General features: G+C 40.0%; 1 protein-coding gene across 1 annotated transcript in view; it reads left to right on the top strand.

Moving 5' to 3' along the window:
- CD47 (CD47 molecule) overlaps nt 1-26,496 on the top strand; it is a 66,611-nt gene that overhangs the window by 4,161 nt on the left and 35,954 nt on the right. The window contains exon 2 of the mRNA XM_070943766.1: nt 8,762-9,115. Within this exon, the coding sequence (XP_070799867.1) occupies nt 8,762-9,115 (354 nt within the window). The remainder of the gene's footprint in view (nt 1-8,761; nt 9,116-26,496) is intronic.

The raw sequence follows: 26,496 nt of genomic DNA on the forward strand, positions 1-26,496 counted from the left end.
GATTGTAAGTCACAATTGACTACCTGTGAAGGGTCAGTCAAAAACCTACAGTTGGGCTCCATGTTAAACTTATTGTCTTCTAATTTCAATATTGCTGAATTTTATGACCTTTGTGGTGATTACCCTGGACTGATCCCTTAGTGGAAAGAGCACAGTTTCAGAGGGAAGCCATTTGAAGCATCAGCTAATGTGTGGGGTGATTAACTCTAATTGCCAACAATGATGCGGGGTAGCTTAGAAACAGATGCAATGTGAATAGATGCAAATGCATTTTTGAAAAGGGATATTGTTAAATCGTGTCTCTATTATTTGCGAAGGTAGGATATCAACTCTTGCCAGGGTGAATGCCCTTCCTTGTTAGGCAGGAAGGACATTGTAGAGGTATTTTGGAGTGGCATATAGCGTGTCAATGAAAGTAAAGTAGCAGCAATGCGTGGAACTGATTCTGTCGGCTAACAGATCTGAGTCAAATACTCTTTGCTTGACTTCAGCCATGCTTTCTCTACTGCTATCATAAGCAGAGGTTGAAGTGACAGTCCTCATTAGCCAAATCAGCGGTTATTTGCCTCTTCCAAGAACATATGAATTTCTCAGCTAGGATAAACTGAGCTAAAAACATGCTCGTAGGTATTTCAGCCAATAATTTCTCATTCTGCCTTTACCGAGGCACAATTTAACTGCAGCTGGAGAAATGTATTAGTCATTATGGAGAAAGCATGAGACATGGTTCTCTTGTATTTTAGTTGAATGGATTCCAGTGTGGATGTGTGTCCTGTTTTAGGTTTTAAACTCTCAGACACCGTTGTTAGTGATAATAGGAATTTACTCAGGCTGGGTAGATAAACAGTACTAAGTAAAGGGATTTATATCAAAACAGGGTCATTTGGAAAGAAAGCATGCCTGACCAGTTTCGTTTTTAATGGGAGCAAACAGAAAAATCAAGATCTAAGCTAAAGTTCCAATAGCCAAATCAGTTTATCAGCCAGTCCAAAGGTCAGAGTTACAGGAACTTTTTATAAGACCGAGATATTGAAATAGAAGATCAGTCAGTTGTTTCAATAGAAAAACATGAGTTGGGAGTGTTCCTAAATCAGACTGCAGCCATCTATCTTTAATTAAGACAATTATTCCTTTGTGTGGCAAGGGGTCTCATTGAGCATCTTCATTCTGCTTGCCGAGTCCAAGGGAGTGGAGAACATGCCTCAGCATCCCACTGATCCAGCTTTTCTGATGGTCCCTGTGTTTAAACAGCCAAAGGTGATTCCTGGCTTGGTGTCTCCTGGGGCTGATATTCCACTGGTTCACCTGGAGCAACTTTTTCATAGTCAGACTCTGATTCCAGGCCATGACAATGTATGCTGTAGCTGAACTATGAAGGAAGTTTGGGACGTGAATTCTAAATGTGTACAGTGCCAGGACACAATTACAACTTAGTATCTTGAAAAGTTAACTATTATATTGATGAGTTTTTGTGTCTGAATTGAGAAGTTGCTGATTTGGTGATTCCTTGAAGTGAAGAACTAGTATAAAATCCCTAGGAAGTGAATATATTTTCTAGTATGAGTGTGACATTAACACTCTTGATCACATACTCATATTTACCTACCTTTTAAAACTGCATTGAATTAAAAAAAGTAATTTTCCTCTGATATTTTTGATAAAACCCAAGCAGTATTTGGGAGAAGGTTATTAAGAAATTAGCCCTAAAGAGCAAGTTAATATAGCATGGAGGAAAATAATGGTAAACTATCTGTAGTAGTGTGACCTGCAATGTGATGCAAACATCAAAGTCAAATGCATAAAGATATTCTGGTTGAAAGAAACAATGTCCCAAGCAATGTACTGTGCCATCTCTGTATTGAACTGAGCCAACTTTTTCACTATGTTATTATTAGAAAAAGTATGTAAAACCCCAGGATAATCAGCAGGAGATCAGTTGAGATACAGGTAGTCCTCAATTTATGACTGATTGCTTAGTGACCTTTTGAAGTTATGATGGATCCCAATTTGAGGTTCCAAAAACTGACCAGCCCACCTCACCTCCACCCCTGCAGTCATATACCGCATTTTGGGCATTTGTTAACTCACCCATATTTATAGCTCTTTGCAGCATCCTGCAATCATGTGATCATGATTTGTAATGTTTTTGTTGGAAACCGGAATTTATTTTTGGTTTCTGGCAAAAAATGCCCCATAGCAAACTATGGGTTTGTTTAACAACACCTGCATTTGCTGAGTAACAGCTGTGTTTTCTTGATGCAATGCGATGATCCTCTTAACCATCACTACTTACAATTATAATTGTTCAAATGTTACTATGGTCATAAGTTGAGGACTACTTATAGATGTTCTGACATATCTCCCTCTCTTATTAAATAAAACAAAACATATTATTTTCTACCGTTGCAATCTACTATTCACAACATGGGTTTCTGGATGTATACTTCTATCAAAAATAATTCATGCCCCAATCAAAAATATTTCTGTGGAGCTCAGAAAAAAAGGTCCTGATGTTCAATTTGCTGAAAAGGTGTACAAAATCATTGCCAAAGAAAATGCTCTATCAGCTAATAGAGTGTGTACTAACGTGGCGCCACTGTTATTCTTTCCAGGATTGTTTGTCTAACAAATTTGCCGTAGGCATTCAATACAATATTGAATTTTGCAGGCCACAAACATTTACAAATTGTCTCTCATCACTGTAAATATACAGAACAATGTGGCCGAAGATTAACAAACAAGGAGGACAGTTGTTGGGCCTGACAGTTTAGTTGTGTACTATACAATACAGACAAAAACTGAATTTCAATATTCTGCCAAATTGAGGGTTTTTTTAAGTTTATAATAATTTTAAGTTTATAATAATAACTTTATTGTCATTGTACGTGTATACACAATATACCCATACAACGAAATTCACTTAACACCCAAAGACCAGGTCCAACACACATAACAATCCCCAAACCCACTCCCACCCACCACAATTCCCCACCCCTAAACCTAAACCTATGATTTAAGACCTGTACATCCAGGTATTCAGTTTGGAACTAATGATTTAAAACTTAATATTATGAGTGAGCTTAATTGTTATGACGCTTAGCCAACAAATGAACATCTAAAATCACTTTACCACAACATAAGAATCCCAGTGAAAGAAAGTATTGGGAAGGATGGATGAGGAAGATGATCTGGATATTTAATGAAGAATCTGCTCCCTACCTAAACATGGATCTATGAATACTAAGAAAAAAAATCAAACCAGACAACAAGAAAATGTAAAGAAGTATCATTCCAACTCAGGTCAAACAAACAAAAGATATAGATATCTTTCATTGAAATGCTTATTCCAGTCAATCCCTAAATTAATAGAAGTTGACATAACCTCTTTATGGCACAAGGTTAAACATGACGTCTCTATGCAAATATGAATCTATACTTCCTATTTATGTGCAGTTTGCAGATAAAAAAAGAGTAAAATCGCAAGTATAAAATATTGGACATTTTTTCACTTACTAAATTCCAACTCTTCATTGGCACAATTAATTGTGCCAATTGTGATTTCAAACTATCTGTAGTGAAAGAAAAATCCTTCTATTCTTGCTTTTAGGGTTTTTCATCCATTCTTCCTTGGAGAACTTTCTAGTTCAGAAATGTTCTTCCATTTGATTATGCTATATGTTTGATATTTCTCTCCAGATTTTTCAATAGTGTTCAACTGCGAGAACTGTGAAGGGCATCCAAAAATCTTTTATGTCTCCTTCCTATTTCACAATTGATTCGGAGATGTGTTTCACATTTTTACCTTGTTGAAATAGTCAACCTTTTTTCGGTATCTTCCCTGCCTGCAGAACTTCTAGGATATATTGATACCTAGATGAATGTATTTCTTCCTTTTACCAGCACATTTCCTTGACACAAGATGTCACACAACCCCAAAGCATAATAGAACTTTTGTTGAGTCCTTGATGATTTCTGAGCTGAGTTGTATGCTTGCAGACTACCTAACTAGGTAACACCATCAGTGCTAATGAGGGTAGGGTTTGCTTCCTATTTATATACAGTAGCTTGGCCTGCCAGTGTTGATGCAGTTCTCCTTGGTAGTTCTTTCAATTGGCAAGATGGTCTTTTCTTCAAACTTATCTGATTGTGGCCAAACATTTCAATTTGAATTTAATCAGATCAAATCATTTCAGACTTATTGAAGTTTTCTTTTGTATATTTTAAACAACTTCTGTAATAAGATCAGAGAGGGAAGGAGGAAGGGAGGTGAGAGAGAGAGAGAGAGGAGGAAGGAGGGAGGGAGACAGAGAGATTGAGATTCTCTCATGCAGTTTGTTGTGTATAGGCAGTGTTGTACTGTGGCTCTACAGACATATATCACAATGCCATTACACTTTTGAACAGGTTGTTGAAGTGATCTGTGGATTCTGCTTTGTAGATCTAACTAGATTTCAGGTAGCTTTAGTAAAGATTTCTCTTAATCTTCCAGATCTTGTCTTGTCTTGATTTCAACAGTTCAGTATAACTTCAATTTCTTAATTCTGTCTGTCATAGCTGAAATTGCTAGCCGGAAGTCTTTAGAAAATTATTTACGCCCTCACCCTGTTTTGTAAGAGTGAATTATCTTCATTTTGTATTATGTAGGGATTGTGTCAGCTTCTATTCACTTAAGGATTCATTGAAGTGTAAAGTTTGACCAGAGGTGCCTAAACTTTTGCATCTAACTGTAAGCCTGACAGTCATGCTGTTGAACAGTTCCTGTTTTGACAAATCTAGCTGCCCCTGAGGGCATTTTACTCAATCCATTCCTGCTCTCTTTTTCCTGGGCTCTTCCATCCAAAGACACTTCCTTGTTTGAACTCCCAGTACTTTTCTTTTATGAAATATTCTCCCCCTTTTTCATGTAGAGGAATATGACATTAGCTTGTTAGCAGCTGTATATAACAATCATTTAACACCTATCCACTTTATACCAATCTACTCAATTTGGAGCCTGAGTAGAGTAATCAAATGCTTAATCTTAGCCCCCAAAGTTCAAGTAAGCCTACTGTAAGCCTTCTTTAGGGGACGCTGCGGGTCAGTGGCTAAGACACTGAGCTTGTCGATCAGGTCGGCTGTTCAGCGGTTTGAATCCCTAGCGCCGCGTAATGGAGTGAGCTCCCGTTACTTGTCCCAGCTTCTGCCAACCTAGTAGTTTGAAAGCATATAAAAAATGCAAGTAGAAAAATAGGGACCACTTTGGTAGGAAGGTAACAGCGTTCCGTGCACCTTCGGTGTTTAGTCATGCCGGCCACAGGACCACGGAGACGTCTTCAGACAGCACTGGCTCTTTGGCTTAGAAACAGAGATGAACAACGCCCCTAGAACTGGAAACAACTAGCATGCATGTGCGGGGGAGCCTTTACCTTAAGCCTTCTTTAGTTAAAGCTAAAACAACTTCTCAATATAGGTAGTCCTCAACTTACGACCACAATTGAGCCCAAAATTTCTGTTGCTAAGTGAGACATTTGTTAAATGAGTTTTGCCCCATTTTACGACCTTTCTTACCACAGTTGTTAAGTGAATGGCTGCAGTTGTTAAGTTAGAAACATGGTTGTTAAATGAATGTGGCTTCCCAGTTGACTTTGCTTTGACAAAAGGTGATCACATGACCCCGGGACACTGCAACCGTTATAAACATGAGTCAGTTGCCAAGTGTCTGAATTTCGATCACGTGACCATGGGGATGTTGCAATGGTTGAAAGTATGAAAAATGGTCATAAGTCACATTTTTCAGTACTGCTATGACTTTGAATAGTCACTAAACAAACTGTTGTTGTAAATCGAGGACTACCCGTAACTTCATGAACTCATCCGTTGCTTTCTTGGCAACAATACTGAAGTGGATAGTCACTGTCTTCTTTCAGGCTACTCTCCTGATAGCATAGGATTTTTTAAAACTTCAACAGAGAACTGTTGAAGTTGTTTTATATTCTTGATCTCAAAACAAAATTCTTTCTCTGTAAGACAATCCATTATCTATATCATATTTTATTTCTTGACTTTATTTCCTTTCTATCTCTGTTTTTTTAAAAAATATATTTATTTTGTTTTCCAAAATTTCCACTTTGACTTTGATTTGGCTCTGCACTCAATTGACCTGCAGATTTTTCAAAATTATTTTTCATCCCTTCTTTTATCTCTTCATTCAAATCTCTTTTGAATTGTGTAGTCACATAAAATTTATGGATACTGTTATTGTAACTGTAATGTTCTTTCCCAACTCTTCAAAAATATTTTGGAATGTCTCAAGCGTAATAACTTTTTCTGTCACTTCTGTACATTTCACTACTTTTCTAATAACAGCCATTTAATCAAGTACAGGTAAGAGAGGATCTGTCTCTCTCTCTCTCTCTCTCTCTCTCTCTCTCTCTCTCTCTCTCTCTCTCTCTCTCTCTCTCTCTCTCTCTCTCTCTCTCTCTCTCTCTCCCCCCCCCCCCCCTTTGCCTTTCTGAAGTCCTTAAGTATTTGGTATCTTTTGCCACTTGTAATTCTATGATCACATAGTCTACCTGAAGTATCCTTTATCTCTACTTTGCCATTAATCATATCTTTGGTAAAACTCTATAAACAATTTGCATTTCCATGAAGCATTATTTGATTCATTTAATTGTTTCAAAAACACCTTAACAAAAATCATGTTTCAAATTTAACTAGCCCCTTAGTCCATTTTAAACTTTCTTAAATTAAGAAACCCAAACTTTTTGCCTGGTAAAATTCTTTAGTTTATTATTTTACTCTTTTCTTTAATGTTTAACCTTTTTTTAAATCTTTAATCTGGAATAAAGAGTGTTTTTGGTTTTCCAATGTTCCAGAGATCTTTTAGCTGTAAAATAGCGATAATCCAAATATGCTTAAGAAAGTGAGATTTTAGGGGACCTAGTTTCCTTAAAGACTCCACTGCAGGTGTGATTTTATTGACTTTTCTCTGACCCCATCTCTCAGACTGGGTTCCAAGGAGAAGCTGTCTGAAGCATAAGTGGATGAACTCTTGTTCTTTCCTTGTGCAGAGAGGCTCTTTTGGCCCGGGCTTCTCATCCAGCCATTGGTCTCCACTGCAGTATTATCACTGTCCTTCAGAAATGTCTTAGTCTGCCATTGCCTGACCTGTAAATAATTTACTTAAGCATATTTTTGACTGAAGGCCAGGTTAAAAATTTTATAAAATAAATAGCATAACATGCCCTGATTTGTTCTTACATCATGTTTAATATATTTGTACAGAACACTCTTCTTTTTCTGTTACAGCCACTTCATCAGGAATGGGTAAGAGGTACTTTGCATGTAACCAAAGGTCTAAGAACTGCACTATTAAAATTTGATGGGCTGAAATTTTTCTTTCCTTTTTATAAAACAGATAGAGAACAGGTATGCCAGGTGCATTACATTTTTTGCTTTAGGATTTTAAGAAAAATTATTTTAATAACATTCAGATTTTGTAACATTGCTGTGCCCAATACAACCCCGAAAAGCATTAAAAAGTGGAACCCCTTTTGGACTCAACTTGGGCTCAGGTTATATGTGGACACCCCCACCCCCCCACACCAATCCCTCCACTTTTTAAGATGCCAAGAAGTGCTGAGTACCAGCTTTCTACTCTCAAGGAACTAATGATCTTCTGGACTCTGATTGAGAGCTGTTACTTTCAAGCCCTTTGAATAAGTCTTCACCACCAAGGGAATGATAGTCTTCTACCCTCTAAATGGAGATTGTCAGTTTCTCCCATTTGGGTATTATTGTCACAGTGAGGTACTGGTCATCTTCTGCCTGTTGCATGGAACTAACATTTCCTTCCCTTGGGGACAATGACTTATTCAGACATGCACACAAGTGTACATATATATATACATGCTACATTTTATCACTCTGGCCATCCAATTTGTATATGTACACCTAGATGATATTCCCCTTTGTTCTTTTCCAAGAACCAAACCAGGATTAATCTTTTGTTCCTTTTCTGAAGCTCAAAACTGTTTTTCATACAGTGAATCATTACTATCTCTGTCTGAAGGTCCGCTAATGGTTATTAATTGTTCTATACCTATCAATGGGAAAGGATAGGAAAGAGAAGACAGCATAGGAAAGGGAGAAGAAAGGCAACAGGGTGGGAAAAATCATAGACCCATAGGGCTGGAAGGGACATTGTAGGGAGGGGTCCTTATTCCATTCCAGGCAAATAGTTGTCTAATCTTTGTTTGAAAACCTCCAGCAATGGAACACCCACAAATCTGGCAGGCAAGCTGTTTCATTGATTAATTGTTCTCACTGTCAAGAAATTCCTCCTTTAAAAAAAGCTTAAAAAGGAAGCTTAAGGGAAGCTTCCCTTAAGAGAAAGGGAAGCTTCTTTAGTCAAACTGGAAGCAAATGTCTCCTATGGCTTGTAGTTGATGTGTTCAAAGACAGGGTTGGATGAAAGAGAAGAGAACTCTCCTCTCAGTTTGCAGCATCTTCCCTTCCTTTTAAAACTCTTAAACTACAATTCATTTTCTATTTGACAATTTCGCCTTCTAATTGGTTCTTTCACCAAAGTGGGAACGGTGGATCTTTGAGCTCTCAAAAACTATGCTGAGGTAAAGCAAAGATTCAAGCTTTGAGAATGGCCTCTTCCAGCAAAAGACTTCTTGGCTCATCTTCGGCTGAGATAAAATACATGTACTCCTGCGTTAGCCACGTTTTCTTCTTAAAACACAAACATTAATATTTTTATTTCTCTTTCTTTTAGGTTCAGCCCAGCTGTCCTTTGCGAAGGTCCCATATCTTGAAATAAACAACTGTAATGGACCCAAAATCATCCTCCCTTGTGTGGTAACTAATCTGAAAGATAATAGCAGTATGGCAATGTTTGTATCATGGCAATTTCAAGGAAATCAATTTTTCATTTATGATGGAGTTAATGATAACATTACCAAAAACAATAGTTTTAATACTGCAAATTTTCTGAACCGCTCGATGATACCCTACGGCATTGTTTCACTTTCTGTGTCGACAAAGCAGGCTCGTCTTGGAAATTATACTTGTGAAGTAACAGAAGGAAACAGAGAAGGAAAAACAAGAGTTGAACTGAGAGAGAGTTCAGGTAAGTTACTTGTTTAGATTTTCTGTGGAATCCATTGAAATTTTGGTTTTTAAAATCTATCCATTAACTATTCAGATGTTGGAGAAGATCATGTGATCATCAGAAGAATACAGATGCTAGGCTTGGCTTAATATAGCTAGTCCTAATTTGGGTTTATCAATCGTAATATCCCTTTCCCTACTAAGCTCAGAATATAGCAGGCACCTCCTATGCTGCGTTTTTTGGGTCCAATAGGTCTATAAACACTACCTCTAATGGATTTCTGGTTTTAAAACCATTAACACGGTTTGCTGGTGTTACCCTACTTTTTTGCTGACTACAGGCATTGCAATTCAGATATTTACTACATGCTTGTAGTTTTATCCCTTCAGATAACTGAACTGTTTCCTTTAATATTCTGAAATTTAAATGCCCAAGTCTCCGGTGTAACAGATGAATACATTCATCATGTGGTTTAACATTCTTATAAACAGACTTAGATTTAGCCATCAATACTGGGTTATCCCTTAAAACAAATAAATCATTTTCTAAACTTGCAGTAACAACCTTGCTATCTTTCTCAATAAAACACTTATCATTTTTAAATGTTACTGTAAACCCAAATTGCAATAATGATTTAACAGATAATAAATTGAATTTTAACCCAGGAATATATAACATAGGCAATGGTTCATTGCTAAATGACCAACGAGCAACACCCTCTCCAGCTACCTTAACCTTCCAGCCATTTGCTAGTTTAACATGTTGGTTACTCTTCTCCATTTTAACAAAAATTTTTCTATTCCTAGAAATAGATTGAGAAGCACCACTGTCAACAACCCAACAATCCTGGTTAACATCAGTAGTTGAACTGGATGTAGCCAAATTACAACCCTTCTTGGGTGTAGTATTGTTCCTAACAGACATTTTCTTATTCTTACAATACTTAGCTATATGCCCTTTAGCCCCACAAGCAAAACAAGGTTTTACAAAATAGGCAGTTGAATACATTTTTTCTTCTTTTGGTTGTTGCACTCTCAACTGATCCCTTTCTTGCCTTCTTTTGGATTCTTCCAATAACCTACCGGTTGTGCCAGCCAATGTCAGTTCATCTCTGGACAAAACCTCTAACGAAGAAACATAGTCATCATAACTATCATCCAATGAAGAAAGAATTATATAAACTTGTTGTAGTTCTGAGAAAACAAGTTCCTTTTCATGCAGCTCCTGAAAAATTCTGGTCATGGATTCCAAATGAGCCATCATATCTCCACCTTTAAGAAGATGTTGTTTAAATAATCTCCGTGTGAGATAAATATGAGCACCCACAGAGTCACGAACATATAGTCTCTTCAACTTGGTCCAACACCTAGCAGCAGACTCTTCGCCACGAATATGGACAAGCTGCTGGTCACCCAGTGTTAGTCCAATAATGCAAAGAGCTCGTTCATTGTCTCTGTTAAACTTGGCTAATATCTTCGCATCTTCCTCATCAGCAGGATCCCATGCTGTTACACCCGGTGGATTATTAACTATGTCCCACAGTCCTTCTCTACGCAGAAGTAGACTACATTTTGCAGACCAGGATACATAGTTTGTTCCATCCAGCCGGCTTATCATGGAAAAATTTGCTGCTTGTTCTAGTGCCATCTTCACTTGGATTGTTTATCACAAACACAGTTTGTTCTATTCACATTAACTCTCAGTTTAGCTCTTAATCCTAGTTAGTTCTGTTTGGCTCTGGGCCCATAACCAATGTTAAGGATATTGGTGTTGTGTTACCAACCAGCAGAGTAAATGCACAAGGAAACGTTGCTGAGAGCAATGAATAAGAGTTATGCAAACTGGTTTATCAAAAGCTTACTTTATAGTAGAAAAACAGTCTCATAGTCTTTAAACCAATTCCAAGTCTTTGCCATTCAAATCAGTCCAGTAGTTACAGATATCTTCTTTACCAAACAAACAGTAGTTGGTTAGAATAACAAACTCACTCTGGTTCACAAACCAAGATGGTAGCAAATCCATCCAACGATGATAGCAGATAGCAACTCCTCACACTATGGCAGCATATCATAGCAGCTTCATACACAATGGCAGCATATCATAGCAGCTCCGTACACAATGGCAGCATATCAGTAGCTTCATCATAATGGCAGCATATCATAGCAGCAACTGAACATGTTACAATACCTTGCTTAAATACTCTCACAACCAGTCATTACCTAATTACAGCATGACTCAGCATTAAAGCCTTAAAAGTCACACAATACATATTCATATTAAAGTCACAGTACACATATATTGCCTGGACAACTATGAGAAGTATATAAAATAGGCAGAGTAAGGTGATTTTTTTTTCTCCTTCAAATCTCACAATTTCTACCACTCCATATCCATGAGTAGGACAGGGAAGTAAAGAAGTGTAAATAAGACAATCTAAAATTTTGCAATTAGGGCAAATTTGGTAGTTTCATGGTGGAATACAATTTACTTTTCAGGTGGTGATTGAGAAATAGTTTTCATAGCTCTCCTGTATGCGTTCCTAAGGCTGTGAGAGAGGGCAAGGAGAAGGTGGCTTGAGAAGCTGTTGAAATGTTAAGAGTCAAAACTTCTTGTCTGTCTTGTAGCACCAAATAATGTTGCCACAGGAAGGACTTTTAGCTTTTTGCTGTAAAAGGAGGACATGCAGACTGTTTTGTGCATATAGTAATATCCTTTTAGAGGACATTACTATACTCTGCTTGAAAAGTCTGACTTTGCAGTCTTAATCTGCTACTTTCTCTGGCCTGAGTCATGATGTCTAATAATAGATCAATGGAATGAAGATTTGCATTTAATATAAACAGGTAAACTAACAGTGGTGGACAAAACCTCTAACCCAAAAATATAGATTGATTGGTTCTGAAATGTTCTTCTCCCCTTGGAGAGTTGATCAGAGTGGAATCATTAGTAAATCATACAGAAAAATAATTGATACCGGAGTGCTCTCATATAAGGTTTTTCCACTTCTTCATCTTCAAGTATTTGCTATGCCAAACTTTAGCTGTCCCGAGTCCCTTTGGAACTGTAAAGAACCATGAAAACTTTCACTGAACAATGGTGATTGTGAAGGCATTTCATTTCATGTCATGAAGGCTTGAAAATAGAGGTAAAATCTAATTGTTAGCTAAGACTATCCCATGCCATTTTTCAATAAAATTTAAAAAACCATTTTCCCCCATAAATCAATAGGAAGAAAACTTTCTGGTAAATGTTGAAGTAAATCTGTTGGATAGGGGAAATGGTGTGGGTAAATGCCATGCTATTATACTCATTCGTATAATTTTGCAGCCATATTTTAGAAATGCAAAGAAAAGCCAATTAAAATGCCCAGCAAATACAAACTCTTCTCTGTAGAAAACTCTGATAAAAATATTCAACCAGGGAGCTGAAGATTAACCCCATCATAGACACAATATTCTCCAGATATTGTTTTCAGTTACTCTAAGCCTAAAGGTGAAATAATTGAGGAAAAGGGATACACATAATTGAAAGAATGAATGAGGTTCAGTTTTTTCATGATTAAGGTAAGATGAAATTATAATAGGATGTATTGGACATAGTACGTTGGACATACAGGACGAATGTGTACCTTAAGACTGAAAGGAGAAGAACTGAATTGAATGAAAAAATTTGCAGGTTTGAAACTGAACGCTATTTTCAATGTATTTCCCAAGCAAATCAATATTTTTGAGAATAATAAAGTCAGATGTTTTAAAAATAAGTATTACTATATGAAGAAAATATGTAGAGACGTGTATTTTTCTTAAAAGATTGGAATATATTGAATGGGTAGAGAAGGATCAGAATGAAGGAAAATGGTAACTAATGATACTTAATTATGTGATCAAATGCAGTTCTGCACAATAGTGTAATTATCATTGGAATAGTTATGAAAATGGATAGGCTAACTTTTGAGAGAACCAGTCCACCAATTACAATTAATAATCATAAGAAATAAAAGCTCTTTGTTCATAAATTTGTTTCTTTATATAATCATCCATTTGCTCCATTGAGTCTTTATATCTTTATCTCACTTTTGACTCTTTGTCATATGATTTTAGCATAATTTTGGAATATTATCTAATTTACATACGGTACAATCTGTGTTAAGAAACATCTTAAATGATTCTTAATGTTAGAATCTAATCCTAACTCTATATAAGACCAGAAATAAATGACCTACAGCTGGATGTTTCTTAAATTTCTAATATTTTTGAGTGCACTTGTAAGGTATCTATGTGCATGTCCAAGGAAGGACCGCTGCACCACACTGCAGGGAGGCGGAACCGACCAGGTGGTTCCGCCCCAGGCGCCTGATGGATCCTGATAGGTTCCAGAGGGAGCTTGGGCCAGTTCCTGAAACTCTGGCTCATGACTCGGCTGAAGATCTGGTGGCTGCCTGGGATAGGACGGCCACCGGTGCTCTGGCCCGAGTCGTGCCTTTGCGGCCTCTGACCCGACGCCGAACCTGCCCAGCCCCTTGGTTCTCCGAGGAGCTGGGGGAGATGAAGTGCCGGAAAAGACGCCTAGAGAGTGGTTGGAGGGCTAGTCGCTCCGAATCCGACCGAACACTAGTTAGGTCTCATATTAAGACCTATCTAGTGGCGATAAAAGCGGCAAAGCGTAACCACTTTTCCGCTCTTATTGCATCGGCAGATAACCGCCCAGCCGCCTTGTTTAGGGTGACTCGCTCCCTCCTGCATCAGGGAGCGCGGGAAGACCCCTTGCAAGGGCAGGCTGAGGATTTTGCACAGTATCTGCACGATAAAATCGCTCAGATTCGGGAAGGCTTGGACTCTGACTGGGTAGATCCTGGCGGGGTGACAGGCTGGTCTTGAGAATGTTATCTGGGACGAGTTCGACCCTGTGACTCCTGAGGACGTGGACAGGATCCTGGGGAGGTTAAACGCAACCACATATTTATTGGACCCGTGCCTCTCCTGGCTGGTACTGGCCACCCGGGAGGTAACATGAGGCTGGCTCCAGAGGATTATAAATGCTTCTTTGAGAGAGGGTTTCTTGCCTCCCGCCTTGAAAGAGGCGGTGGTGAGGCCCCTCCTCAAGAAGCCTTCTCTGGACCCGGCCGTTTTGGCAAACTACCGTCCAGTCTCCAACCTTCGCTTTGTTGCGAAGGTTGTGGAGAGTGTGGTTGCGCGACAGCTCCCACAGTACCTGGATGAAACCGTCTATCTAGATCCGTGCCAGTCCGGCTTCAGGCCTGGGTACAGCACAGAGACGGCATTGATCGCATTGGTGGATGATCTCTGGAGGGCTCGGGATGGGTTGTTCCTCTGTTCTGGTCCTGTTAGACCTCTCAGCGGCTTTTGATACCATCGACCATGGTATCATGCTGCGCCGGCTGGAGGGATTGGGGGTGGGAGGCACCGTGTTGCGGTGATTCTCCTCCTATCTCTCTGACTGGTCGCGGTTTGTGTTGGCAGGGGGGCAGAGGTCGACCTCGAGGTGCCTTGCTTGCGGGGTGCCGCAAGGGTCGGTCCTCTCGCCGCTCCTATTCAACATTTATGTGAAGCCGCAGGGTGAGATCATCCGTGGTTTTGGGGTGTGATGCCATCTGTACGCTGATGATACTCATCTGTATATCTCCACCCCAGACCACCCCATTGATGCCCTCGAAGTGATGTCCCAGTATCTGGAGGCCGTGCGGGTCTGGATGGGGAGGAACAGGCGTCGACTCAACCCTTCCAAGACCGAGTGGCTGTGGATACCGGCGTCCCGATATAGCCAGCTGGTGCCATCGCTGGCTATTGGGGGCGAGTCACTGACCCCCACAGAGGGGGCTCGCAACTTGGGTGTCCTCCTGGACACACGGCTGTCTTTAGAAGAGCATATGATGGCCGTGGCCACGGGGGCTTTTTATCAGGTCCGCCTGATACGCCAGTTGCGCCCCTTTCTGGATCGGGACTCCTTGTGCACGGTCACTCATGCCCTGGTCACGTCACGCCTGGACTACTGCAACGCTCTCTACATGGGGCTCCCCTTGAGGAGCACCCGGAGGCTCCAGCTAGTGCAGAATGCAGCCGCGCGGGTGATTATGGGAGCGACGTGGCGCTCCCACGTAACACCTCTCCTGCGCGAGCTGCATTGGCTCCCGGTGGTCTTCCGGGTGCACTTTAAGGTGTTGGTTCTCATCTTTAAAGTGCTCCATGGCTTAGGGCCAGGATATTTGCGAGACCGCCTGCTGCTACCGATAACCTCCCACCGGCCAATACGCTCTCACAGAGAGGGCCTCCTCAGGGTGCCGTCGGTCAGGCAATGTCGGCTGGCGGCCCCCAGGAGGAGAGCCTTCTCTGTGGGGACACCTGCCCTGTGGAACGAGTTGCCTCCTGGAATACGATTGATCCCGGACCTCCGGACCTTCCGTAAAGCCCTGAAGACGTTTTTATTCCACCAAATCGGCCTAGCCTAAATGGTTTTTAATTGGGATTTTAAATTTTATGGATTTGGGGGTTTTAAATTGGGAAGCTAATGATTTAATTCTTTTTTAATTATCTTAACCTTTGTATTTGTATGTATTTTAATTTTGGCTGTTCACTGCCCTGAGTCGCCTCTGGGAGAAGGGCGGTATACAAATTAAATTAAATTAATAAAATAAATAAATAAAAGAAAACTTGTAAAAAGTCAAATGTTTCTTGTAATAGTATGCCAGAAAGGTGTCTCCTAGTGCATTTGGATCAAAAGCTGCTGGTACAAAGATTTTCTGTCTGTGTGAAACTGTTCTGTCCCCGTCTCACACACGCACACAGACAGTCAGCCAGGGGTTAAATAAAATTTGCAGACAATAAATTCCTTCGATAACAGGATTGCCAGCAACCCAGTAGCTGCTTGCCAAGAACTTTACTCACAGAGGGAGGTGTTCCTCCTCCGTCAGATAAACCAAAACAAATACACAAAGTCAAAGAATTGTCAAGTCCAGTCTGTATTAAATCCAAGGCAGGCAGATAACGTAGTTTCAGAGATACAATACGACTCGCTAGTTGTTTAGTTTTGTCCGTCACAGAGCCTGAATGGCCACCACACCCCCTTTTATCCCCTGTGGGGTGTGGTCCTGTGACTCAGTTTAATCTCTGGCACTCCTCCTTTTCTGTTGCGTGCGCTTGTCTCTCCGACGCTGGCGTGGATCCAGCCAAGACTTATCTCCATCACTGTCTGACTGTTACTGCTCAGAGATACCTGGCTCCTGGCCAATCTCTTCTCCTTCGGGAGACACCTGAGGCATTGCCAGAGAGGAGGGTCCTGGAGAGGGAGGCCTGGCCAACTCCTCTCCTTCACTTTCGGAGCCTTCTCCCTCCGATAAGACGGGCTCGGGGGTCGGAGTCACAACAGAAACCCTCTACTGCTACCATTCCTGTGGCTGTACTTCAACTAGATCAGGACTGTCAAACTCATAGCCCATGGCCCAGATGCATCATGTGCTGACCACACCCGTGCCTGGTATAGTGAAGGAGCAAAAAGTTGTGATATGTCATGACGACGCGAGTTTGACACCCCTGGACTACATAGACCCACAAGCTTGCTTGGTACAAGTTAATTTCATATTATAGAAATATAAGTGAAAAAACATAAAATGTTAGCCAGTTTTTCAGATTATAATTGTGCAATACTGAATGATCTTTCCCTAATCTGGTCTTTCATGGTGTGCCTAATAGTACTGTAAGTCCATCTTGCTGCTGGTCAGCCTCTTTCTTCTATCTTTCTCAGCATTCAGTAGAGAATTAAGTCCTTGCATAATGTGTGCAAAGTAGAATAATTTGAGTCTGGGCATTTGTGCCTCAATTGGGTTGATTATTTGTTTTTCCTTAGCTGTCTATGTAATTCTTAGAGATTGTTTTTTCCAACATCAAAGTTCCAAATATCATTATTCTTCCTATTCTGGTTCTTTAAAGTCCAACTTTATGTTCCATAGAGTGTCACAAGGAGTACTATTGTTTGCACTACAGGTAGCCCTCGATTTACAACAATTCATTTAGTAACTCTCCAAAGTTACATCACTGAAAAAAGTGATTTATGACTATTTTTCACACTTATGACCAATCCAGGGTCACATAATCAAAATTCAGACAGTTGGCAATTGACTCATATTGCAGATGGCTGCAATGTCCTGGGATCATGTAATTACCTTTTGTGAACTTCTGACGAGCAAAATCAATGGGAAAACCTGATTCACTTAACAACTGCAGAAAAGTTGTAAAATGGGGAAAAATTCACTTAACAAATGTCTAACTTAGTCACATAAATTTTGGGCTCAATTGTGGTCGTATGTCAAGGACTACCTCGGGTGGATTCTACTTAACTTTCTACCAGTTCGCAATGGGAGCGCGTGCATTCACAGAAGTTTCTGCGCAGGTGCAGATCGTCAATTATGACATCTGGGCGGGTGGGTGGAGCCTCCCACCGCTTTTACTACCGGTTCTAAAGAGCCGGACAGAACTGGGAGCAACCCACCACTGGACTACCTGTATTTTGATCTTCGGAGATATAGACACATCATAGCAACTGTATATCTTTTCAAAGAATTGTAATGCCATTCAGTAAATATCCTGTTGCAATTAATTTGGATACTGCAAAGAACTGTAGCTAGTAAGCAAAATTGAAAAGTTCCTTAAAGTAAAACCACATATTAGGCAAATGATAAGTAAGCCTTTTTGAGATTAATAAACTAATAAATAATAAATTCCTTAGAAGGTTCAGGCATCAGATTTCATTTATCTGCTGTTGGAGAATAGTATTCACAGGCTGAAGGTTAGCAATATTGTGTAGAAGTGATAGTATATTCCTCCAGTCCTAAGAGAAACAATTATCTTAAGGATGGTGACTGCAGATTATACTATAAGGGGGTTAAGAAAGCAAAACTTCCTTTTCTCTCAGTTCCTGTTCCAGTTCTTTTTCAGATAACAGCCAACAAGGTATTTTCCCATCTACTTTCATTATATTATTTTTTTAATTAACCAACTCTAGTTGGAATTTGAGGCTTAAAGCAGGTGCCAGCCAGCAACTAGATGACTTAGTTTCCAGAATTTTAAGAGGGTCAAACCTGATTATTATTTAGGTGAAGGATTATCATTAATTCTTGGGCTATAGGATAGAACAGCGATGGCAAACCGTTTTGGCGTTGCGTGCCAAAAGTCTGAGTGCGAGAGCCCACGAGGGCTCTCGCGTGCCAGCACCCATAATGCAATGGGCGCCCCCATTTGTGCATGTGCGCAGGACCCCCCATGCTCCTAATGCGCATGCACCTCACACTGCACATGCACACATGCAACCCGCACTGCATATGTGTGCGCCCGCCACACATGCGCCCCCACTTTTTCCAAGAGGGCCGGTGCGCCTCTTACTGGAGGACAACTAGTTACCGGCCTGTAACTGGCAAGACAGCTGTTCCCAAGCCAGCGGCAGCGCTCTCGGCCCTGCCACCTTGGCAGTGCCATACGCCGGCCGGGGAAGCTCACCCCTCCACCTCCGGCCCTGCTTGCAGCCTGCGACCGTGTCACTGCGTTCTTTTATTTACCAGCTGAGCTCTCATTTCTGGACTATCAGACTTTCCGTAGCTTGCCAAGAATTGTTATCAGTAAGCTAAACTGCGCATGTCCACCCACATTCTTTCACACACCTTTCCTTTGTTCTCTTGCCAGAAAGGTCCGGCTGAGAAATAGCTGGCACGAACTTTTGCAAAAATGTAACTAATTAGATCAGTTAGATGTTTTATTTTCTTTATAACAAATAAATGAGTTTTCTTAGAAGAAATATATTCGGGTTTTGTTTTCTTAAAGTATGCTTGCAAGGAAAAATCTCGATCCACTTGTTAATCAAGGTGCGATTATCCCAAAAGCAGAATGGGATTAATCAGCGCCCTGACATCTGGTAGCAGAGGGCGGTTTGAATTATGGCTTTTTCCTTGTTTGTTACTTTGATAAGACCTCTAGGCTAATTAGACAGATGATTATTTATTTTGCGACCGAGGAACGCTAACTAATTATCTGCTAAGATGCCGAGCAAGAAGAAAAAGGGCAAAATGAAACTCAGAGCCGTGGGAGGAGAAGAAACAGATGAAATGCTCTTACAAAGGGTTCAGAAGGAAGATTAAGGCAAAACACTACGACTGAGGTCAGTAACGGCCCCTTCCAATTATGCCGTTGCCCCAGAGCCTTCTGATTTTGTAACGCTTGGTGCAGAGCCAGATTCTCCATAAACAGCAAAGCCTTTTTACTCCTACGCAGAGAGAGAAACATTTTATTATCCCTCTCAAACCTTCAGGGTCACTCCTAAAGAGCAAGCTATAAGAAACTATCGTGACCAGATAGAAATTTTTGAACAGAAGCTATCCCAGGCAAAAATGGATTTATTTATGCTTGAGCAAGATAAGGGAGAATCTCGTGACTTCAAAATCTCTGAAAGCGCCATTTTGGCTCCTTCTTCGGAGCCAAAGACACTCCCCCTGGTGGATTTTGTGTCAGGCTAATCAGAACAGAGAGCTGTGCACACGTCACATGAAATTCTCACCGATCAAATTACATACAATGCCACGTCGCCACGGGGTCGCAGCAGAATGAGCAGCCAAAGCCCATCTTCGCCGGCGCGCCTGTCTCTCCCCCCCCTTCTCAGAAGAAGAGCAGCTTGCCGGCCCTGAGCGCCCAAGGGAAGCACCAAGTGGCTATTTTGAAAGGGGCGGGAGCAGTTTATGCAAGCTGCAGAATAAGTGCATTGCATTTCAGGTGGCGGCTGAAACTGTGGTATTCTTGTTTTGCCTCTCCACACCTCGTTTTTGGAATTGGGGAGGCAGCGAAGATCTCCAGGCAACGGAGATTGCGGCAACAATGTTTTCAGGTAGCAGCAGGCGTGGTAGGGATTGAGCGATGGCTCCAACCACAGGTAGCGTGCACCCCCACCTGACCCCCGCTGCTGCGCTGCCAGCTGAGCCAGGCTCTCTGACCATACACCAGGGAAGGAGCCGCGTTCTGGGCAGCTGGCCGCCCTGCCAGCAAATGCTGCCCTGTGCACCTGAGCCGGCCGGTCGCTCTTCCCTTCTCCCTACAGCTGCAACCACTGTTGCTGCTCTTCTGGGGCGGGGCGGCTGCGCAGGAAGAACACATCCCAAGAGGGGCGTCTCGGCCCGCTTTGATGGTGCCACGGGGTCATCTGAGCAGGCAGCCCACCATCACCCCACCCTCACCGGCTGCTGGTCCACCGATGGTCCGGACCGCCTGGGACCGGCAAGTAGCTTGCGCGGACAGGGAGTGAGGGAATCCTCACTTACCTTGCTCTGCTCCCTTAGGAAGTGACCGCCGGGATTCCCTCTCTGCGTCTTTTGGCAGGCACGCCAGTTGCTGGTCTTTGCGTGCGCATACGAGCCAGAAGCCAGACCAGCTGCCGGTGTGCATGCGCGCTCTGGAAACAGGAAGATCATTTTCCTGGAGTGCGCATGTGCAATGGGTGACTGGTCTTCCAATTTCTGGCATGCCCGTGCACATGAATACCAGATGGCCGGCATACCAGAACCTGGAAGAACAACAGGTGATGGCTCCGGGTGCCCAGAGAAATGGCTCTGCGTGCCACTTCCGGCACGCGTGCCATAGGTTTGCCAATACGGGGATAGAATTTGAAGATTATAAAACATCCTATTGAAAGCAGCCAAAAATTACAGTGCTTCAGAATATTTGTCAAAAAAATTACATGAATAGTTCCACGTTATCACTAAGAATCAACTTTAAATCAAACCAGCCTCTACTTTTACCTTCATTGAAAATGGAAGCAGGTAATTATCTTGCAGCCTGAAGCAATTTAAAGTATGTTTCATCTTTGTTTTTTAGAAATATTTAAGTTAACTTGAAATAAATTCCTTAATTCTATCTCTCTCTCACCTCACTTTTTCTAAAACTGAAAAATATGATTTTATGAAGCAATAAAGCAAGTGTTTCAGCAGCTGCTGGCTGTTATTCCAGTTTATTTTAAAAGTCCTTTTATATTTCTGCAAAGCTTGAACTTCCCCAAGTCTTTTGAGATTTTAATGCATGCTGTGTTGCCTCCTTTTGCCTATCTGAAAATCGGGACACAGAAAAATAAGTTTTATAAATGAATAAATTGATAAAAGCAAAACTTAGATTTTTGACTTTCTTTCACTTATTCAAACTATGATTGTATCTGGATTATTAGATTAAAATGTGTAGTCTTATAAAATTACATGACTATGAACATCTTTATTTTTATTTAATTTGATTTTCTACCGAATGTTGTAGCATTTTAGAAATATGAATGCATAATTATAAAAATGATATATGGTAACATTTTAATAATTCTGGACACTAGATAATGTGTTCACCATTTTGAGTAAAAGTTATTTTGTGACAGGTGAACTTGCAGATGGGAAGAAATCTGAATTTTATTAAATATATAGCAATAGTAATAATTGTAATAATAATAATAATTTCATATCATGTTAGGGAGTTCATACTATATGAATATAGCACTCAAAACCAGTGCTAATAAATATACTTAAATAATATGCAAATTTTTTCAGACAAAGGATATCTGGAATCTGCTAAAAACATGCATAGAATAGGTAGTAAAATGTAGGGTGATGTGAAAATAACTAACTTAGATTCCAGGATCAGAGATGGTAGGATGAAATATTATTTTATTTAGAGTATGGCATGCAGTGTCATGGAAATCTACATATGCTGGACACAATGCAGTCCTGACAGCCTTAATTGCTAGTTCATTCTTTTCAGCACTTGCATACCTAACCTTGGTGCACCACAGGAGGTGAACCATCTTACACCAGCTGACTAGTAATGCTCAGGTTGCCTGCTCTTCCAGACTCCTCTGTCGGTCTCACAGCTCCATTGCCTCCAATTCAGCCAGGTCCAGCGCCAGCTTCTGCTTTCCGCACACACATGAATGCAGCTAGATTTTTCCCATTGAAGCTTGTCTCTAGTATAGGAAGTAACCAGAACATAAGTGAACATGAGCAGTACCTCTTGATCCAAAAAAATAAAGTTACATATAAGATAGATTTGCTCAAAAATCTTTTTGTCTGTTCCTTAACAGGAGCCTAAATCCAGAAAGTCCCCAGGTGTGCACACAATTCTGTTTGCAGGAGTGTTATCTCATTAAGGAAAGAAACTGGAAAATTTCTCAGATCTAGGGACCCGAGAACTCAAAGCCACTTGCTTTTGCTATTGTTTAAGCCTGTTCTTCCCCCTCCAAACCTCCACAGCTTCTAGACACAGAGAGAGAATTGACCATCAAGCCACGCCCATAAAATAAGCCACGCCCACAGAACCGGTAGTAAAAAATTTTAGAACCCACCCCTGGACCCAATGATGGTAGCCGAAAGTGGAGTCAATGAAAGAGTTGGCTCCCTGAACCCAAGGGGAGGACTTGAGAATTCCCAACAGACATTCCCTGTGATGAAATTGTGAAACAGTGGTCTCCAGCTGGTTGAGCTCTCTGCATGAGGAGTCAGTTTTGCCCAAGCCTTTAAAAATATTGGGTTCACTTGCTTCCTCTCTTAACCATCCTTACTGGAAATGGCTTGTCAATTGCTTTTAGATATTAAGAACCTTCAGAAGGACAAAGTTTTACTATTCTGGGTATTTTTCCTTCAACTTCCAGCAAAAGAAATTTTATGTAAGTTTAAAAAAATAAAAAAAATCTTAAATTTAGAAATGAGTAGCAAAAAGATAATTAGAATGTTGATTTTGGAAAGCTTTTAAATGGACTAAGAGGCCAGATTTATTGAAAATTAGATTCCAAAATATTCCCTATAATGTGTCTAAATCTTATTAAAAATATATGAAGATTTTGAATTTAAGTGTTAAGAAATTCCTCTGGGAAAATTTGCTGGATGATAGAAAAATGTGATAAGAGGAGGCCTTAAAGGCTAGTTACTAGAAGCTACCAGAAAGAATTAAAGATTATACTCAAAGGAGAAGATCCACTATTATAGAATGGAAAAAATGATTTTAACTCTGGAAGAATTCAAGGATATTTGACAATGTACCCAGAACTTTCTATTTAGACTGTCTTACATCATAAAAATGGGCTTAAAACAAGAGATAGAAGAAAATATTGAAAATCAAACTGTTTGGGATATGGCTTAAAATTGATGGGACACGGTGCATAAAAATCGATGATTTTTTTAAAAAAAACAAAAAAATGCATTTTTTAAAATTTAAATCGGATTTTTTTATTTTTATCAAATTTATTTTAATAAAATGCTTATGGAATAAAAATCTATCTAAATATAGTTCTTTATTTAAGATACATTAATGATTTAGTTTATTCAGCATGAAATGGAGCTTAGTTATGTAGCATGAGGCTGTATGTTCTGCAATACTAGGACTATCGGTGAGTCAACAGGGGGTCAGAGGAGGAGCTGCTGCGGGACAGAGATGACAATTGCTCTTTTAAAATTATGATTTAAATTGAGTTGCTTTAAATCAAGCCTTTTTACTAGTGATTTAAATCGTGATTTAAATCGACTTGATTTAAATCAAATCTACCCTGTGATAGGTTACAACAATGATATTGACAAATGAAACAGATTGAGGTTTTAATAATTAAAAGGGACACAAAAATAACAAGCCAGAAGAGTGACTTAGATATATGGATTTTTAACTCAGGAAAGTGACTTGGACAAGTTTCTTACTTTGGTTTTACAAAAGAGACGTGTTATACTTATGAAAGAATTCTTGAGAAAAGTTAAAGAGAGACAGAAAAGAAATCAGCTTTTGGGGCATTCCTTAAAAGAACTAAACATCAAGATCTTTGAAAGAAAAATGTAAGTTTGCAAAGTTGGCTTATTCAATCAAAGTTAAAATGTATATAATTTTTTCCCTAATAATTTTAATTAGTTTTGTTGAACTAATAAATAGTTCATAAATAGTTGAACGATGAGGCTTTAAAGATTTGTTTATAGAAAAGTAATGGAAGAAAGAGTTTTTGTTATGTTTTTAGTAAAAATGATGTTACCGTATTAAATTTGAGAGAAGATGAAGACAAAATGATAAGAAATCAATTTGAGACATCATTTGAAGGGATTAAATATTGTAATTTTATATATGCTGTTCTTGTTTCAGATAGTTCCTAATGGAATTTTTGTTAAGTTTGAATGATGAATGAAAAATCACATCCTAGCCTAAACTTTACCAGTTAGAATCTGTTGAGTGGAGAGCATATATAATTGATGCAAAGCAAGGTTGTTAGGTGTTTTCTCAATAATTATTAAAATCTCAATTATTTTAAAGTCCAAATAAAATAATTAAAACCCATTTTAACATTATTTTATCTCTTGAATAAATACAAACCTGAAATTGTGTCCCTCTTTTCCACCCATCTAGGCTGGGGAAGGAAGGAAAAACCGTAAATGTTAAGATTTTTCTGTGCCAGAAGTATAAACCATCTTGTAGGGAGAAAGAGCACATTGAAAAATTGTTTCCTGAGATGAAATCTTTTCTTGTATTCTCCTCCTCATTGGAATCTCATGACTATCATATGAAAAAGAGAGGATCTCCACAAATGTGGGGTCAGAAAGAAATTTCCCTATGGCCACTGTGAGAATCCATTGCTTTTTCTTAGTGAGAGCATGAATTAAAAAAAATAATTAAATAAATTTCCCACAAGAATAAAACAAAATTAAATCCAATTGTATGCAGTAAATCCCTCTTAGGAGGTTTCACAGGTTTAAAAGGTTTAATCATCCATGGGTTTGGGGGGAAAACAATTAGAAAATCCCCATTATAATAGCTGAGCATGTGCAAATTTCCAGTTACCAAGGCTAAAGTTTAAAGCTTCTTGTCACATCAACTTTATTAATCATTAAACTTCATTTTATGATACAACATAAACAGCTGACATAAACTTAGAATAGTCAACCAAGTGATAGAAACATTGAAACATGAATCCATACAATATATAGCTGCAAGGAACTTATATTGATTTTTAATTTATTAAACGTAAGGTGCACGAAGGAGAAAAATGGTTCAAAAACTTATTTATCTAAAAAAATATCTTCAGTCTGGCAAGCAAAAAGGCCATTGCCAATTGAAAAACAATAGGCAAACATACTAATTTAAAACTACAATACATTGAGAAAGAAGAGATGGTTAAGTCAAACCTCCAAAATCAATTCAGCTTCTTTTATACAACCACTCTTTTCTTCTCTTCTTCCTGCCCCTTTTCATCCATTCTCTTTGACCACTCAAGGCAGGCAGTGTATAGAAAACACACACAATCTTTGAATATTTACCCAACAGTTTAATTTATCAGGAAAGGAAAAAAGACTGGGGGAATGAAAGAAGAAAAGGCAAGTTTCTGGAAGGCTTTCTCAGTAAGGTGAGAGTTTTTGCTGAGGACCTATTGTCTTTTTATTGCCTGAGTTAAAGGATGCAGCTAATCACTTTCCAGTAATTTTTAAAATAGGAGGAGAACTTGAATGTAGCCAGCCTGGCTGTTCTGCATAATTTGAAGACATCTTTCCTTTTAATAGGACTTATGAAATTGCTAAAGGTTGCAGGGCCAATATATGTACTGATGCTAGATCTGCGTTTGAGGTTGTACATGATTTTGAACAACTATGGAAACAGTGCAAATTCTAAGTTTCAGCTGGCACTCTTATTAAATGTGGGGCTCTTATTGCCGACTAATGGAATCTCTCATCTTGCCCTCTCCTTTGGCAGTTGTCAGAATATCTGCACTTTCTGGCCTTCCTGCTAGTGAATGAGCTGATGCAGCAGATCAGCAATGCTCTCTCTGGGCCCAATGCAAATAAGTTTCCATTTATAAAACTTCATCCATGTTACTGTATCTCTGGTTCAGTTTTTGGCCTCTTCTTCCAACATTTGAAAAGGTAAGAAGCAGGTTGGCCACAGGATGCTTCAGATATTTAGAAACACCTAGGCCAGTGATGGTTAACCTTTTTGGTGCCGCCTGCCCAAGGCGCGTATGCACACATGCAAATGCACATGTGCGTGCCAGAACCCCCAAAATGAAATGCGAGTGTCTCCTGCATATGCACCCTGTCCCCCCACGCATGTGGCCTGCCCCGCTTGCCCCATTTTTGCTTCTAGGTTTGTGCAGGAAGCTTTCTAGGCCCAAAACCGGGTGCGGGGGCGCCTTAGCCTCCTGCACCAACCTGGAAGCCAAAACAGGGTACGGGGGTGCACACGAGGCCCCTGTGCCTTGTTTTGGGCCTGGAAAGCCTGCACCAAACTGTATTCCCCCCACGCATGCACGTGCACTTCCTCCCATGCGCCCCACCCCCCGCATGTGTGTGGCAGAGACCCAAAGACCAGTTGTCCGACTGGAGGCACAGGCGCATGTGCAGTGGAGCTGAGCTGGGGTGA

Source organism: Pituophis catenifer, unplaced genomic scaffold, assembly GCF_029215685.1.
Source record: "Pituophis catenifer annectens isolate HBS135680 unplaced genomic scaffold, rPitCat1.0.hap2 SCAF_4, whole genome shotgun sequence".
Taxonomy (NCBI): domain Eukaryota; kingdom Metazoa; phylum Chordata; class Lepidosauria; order Squamata; family Colubridae; genus Pituophis; species Pituophis catenifer.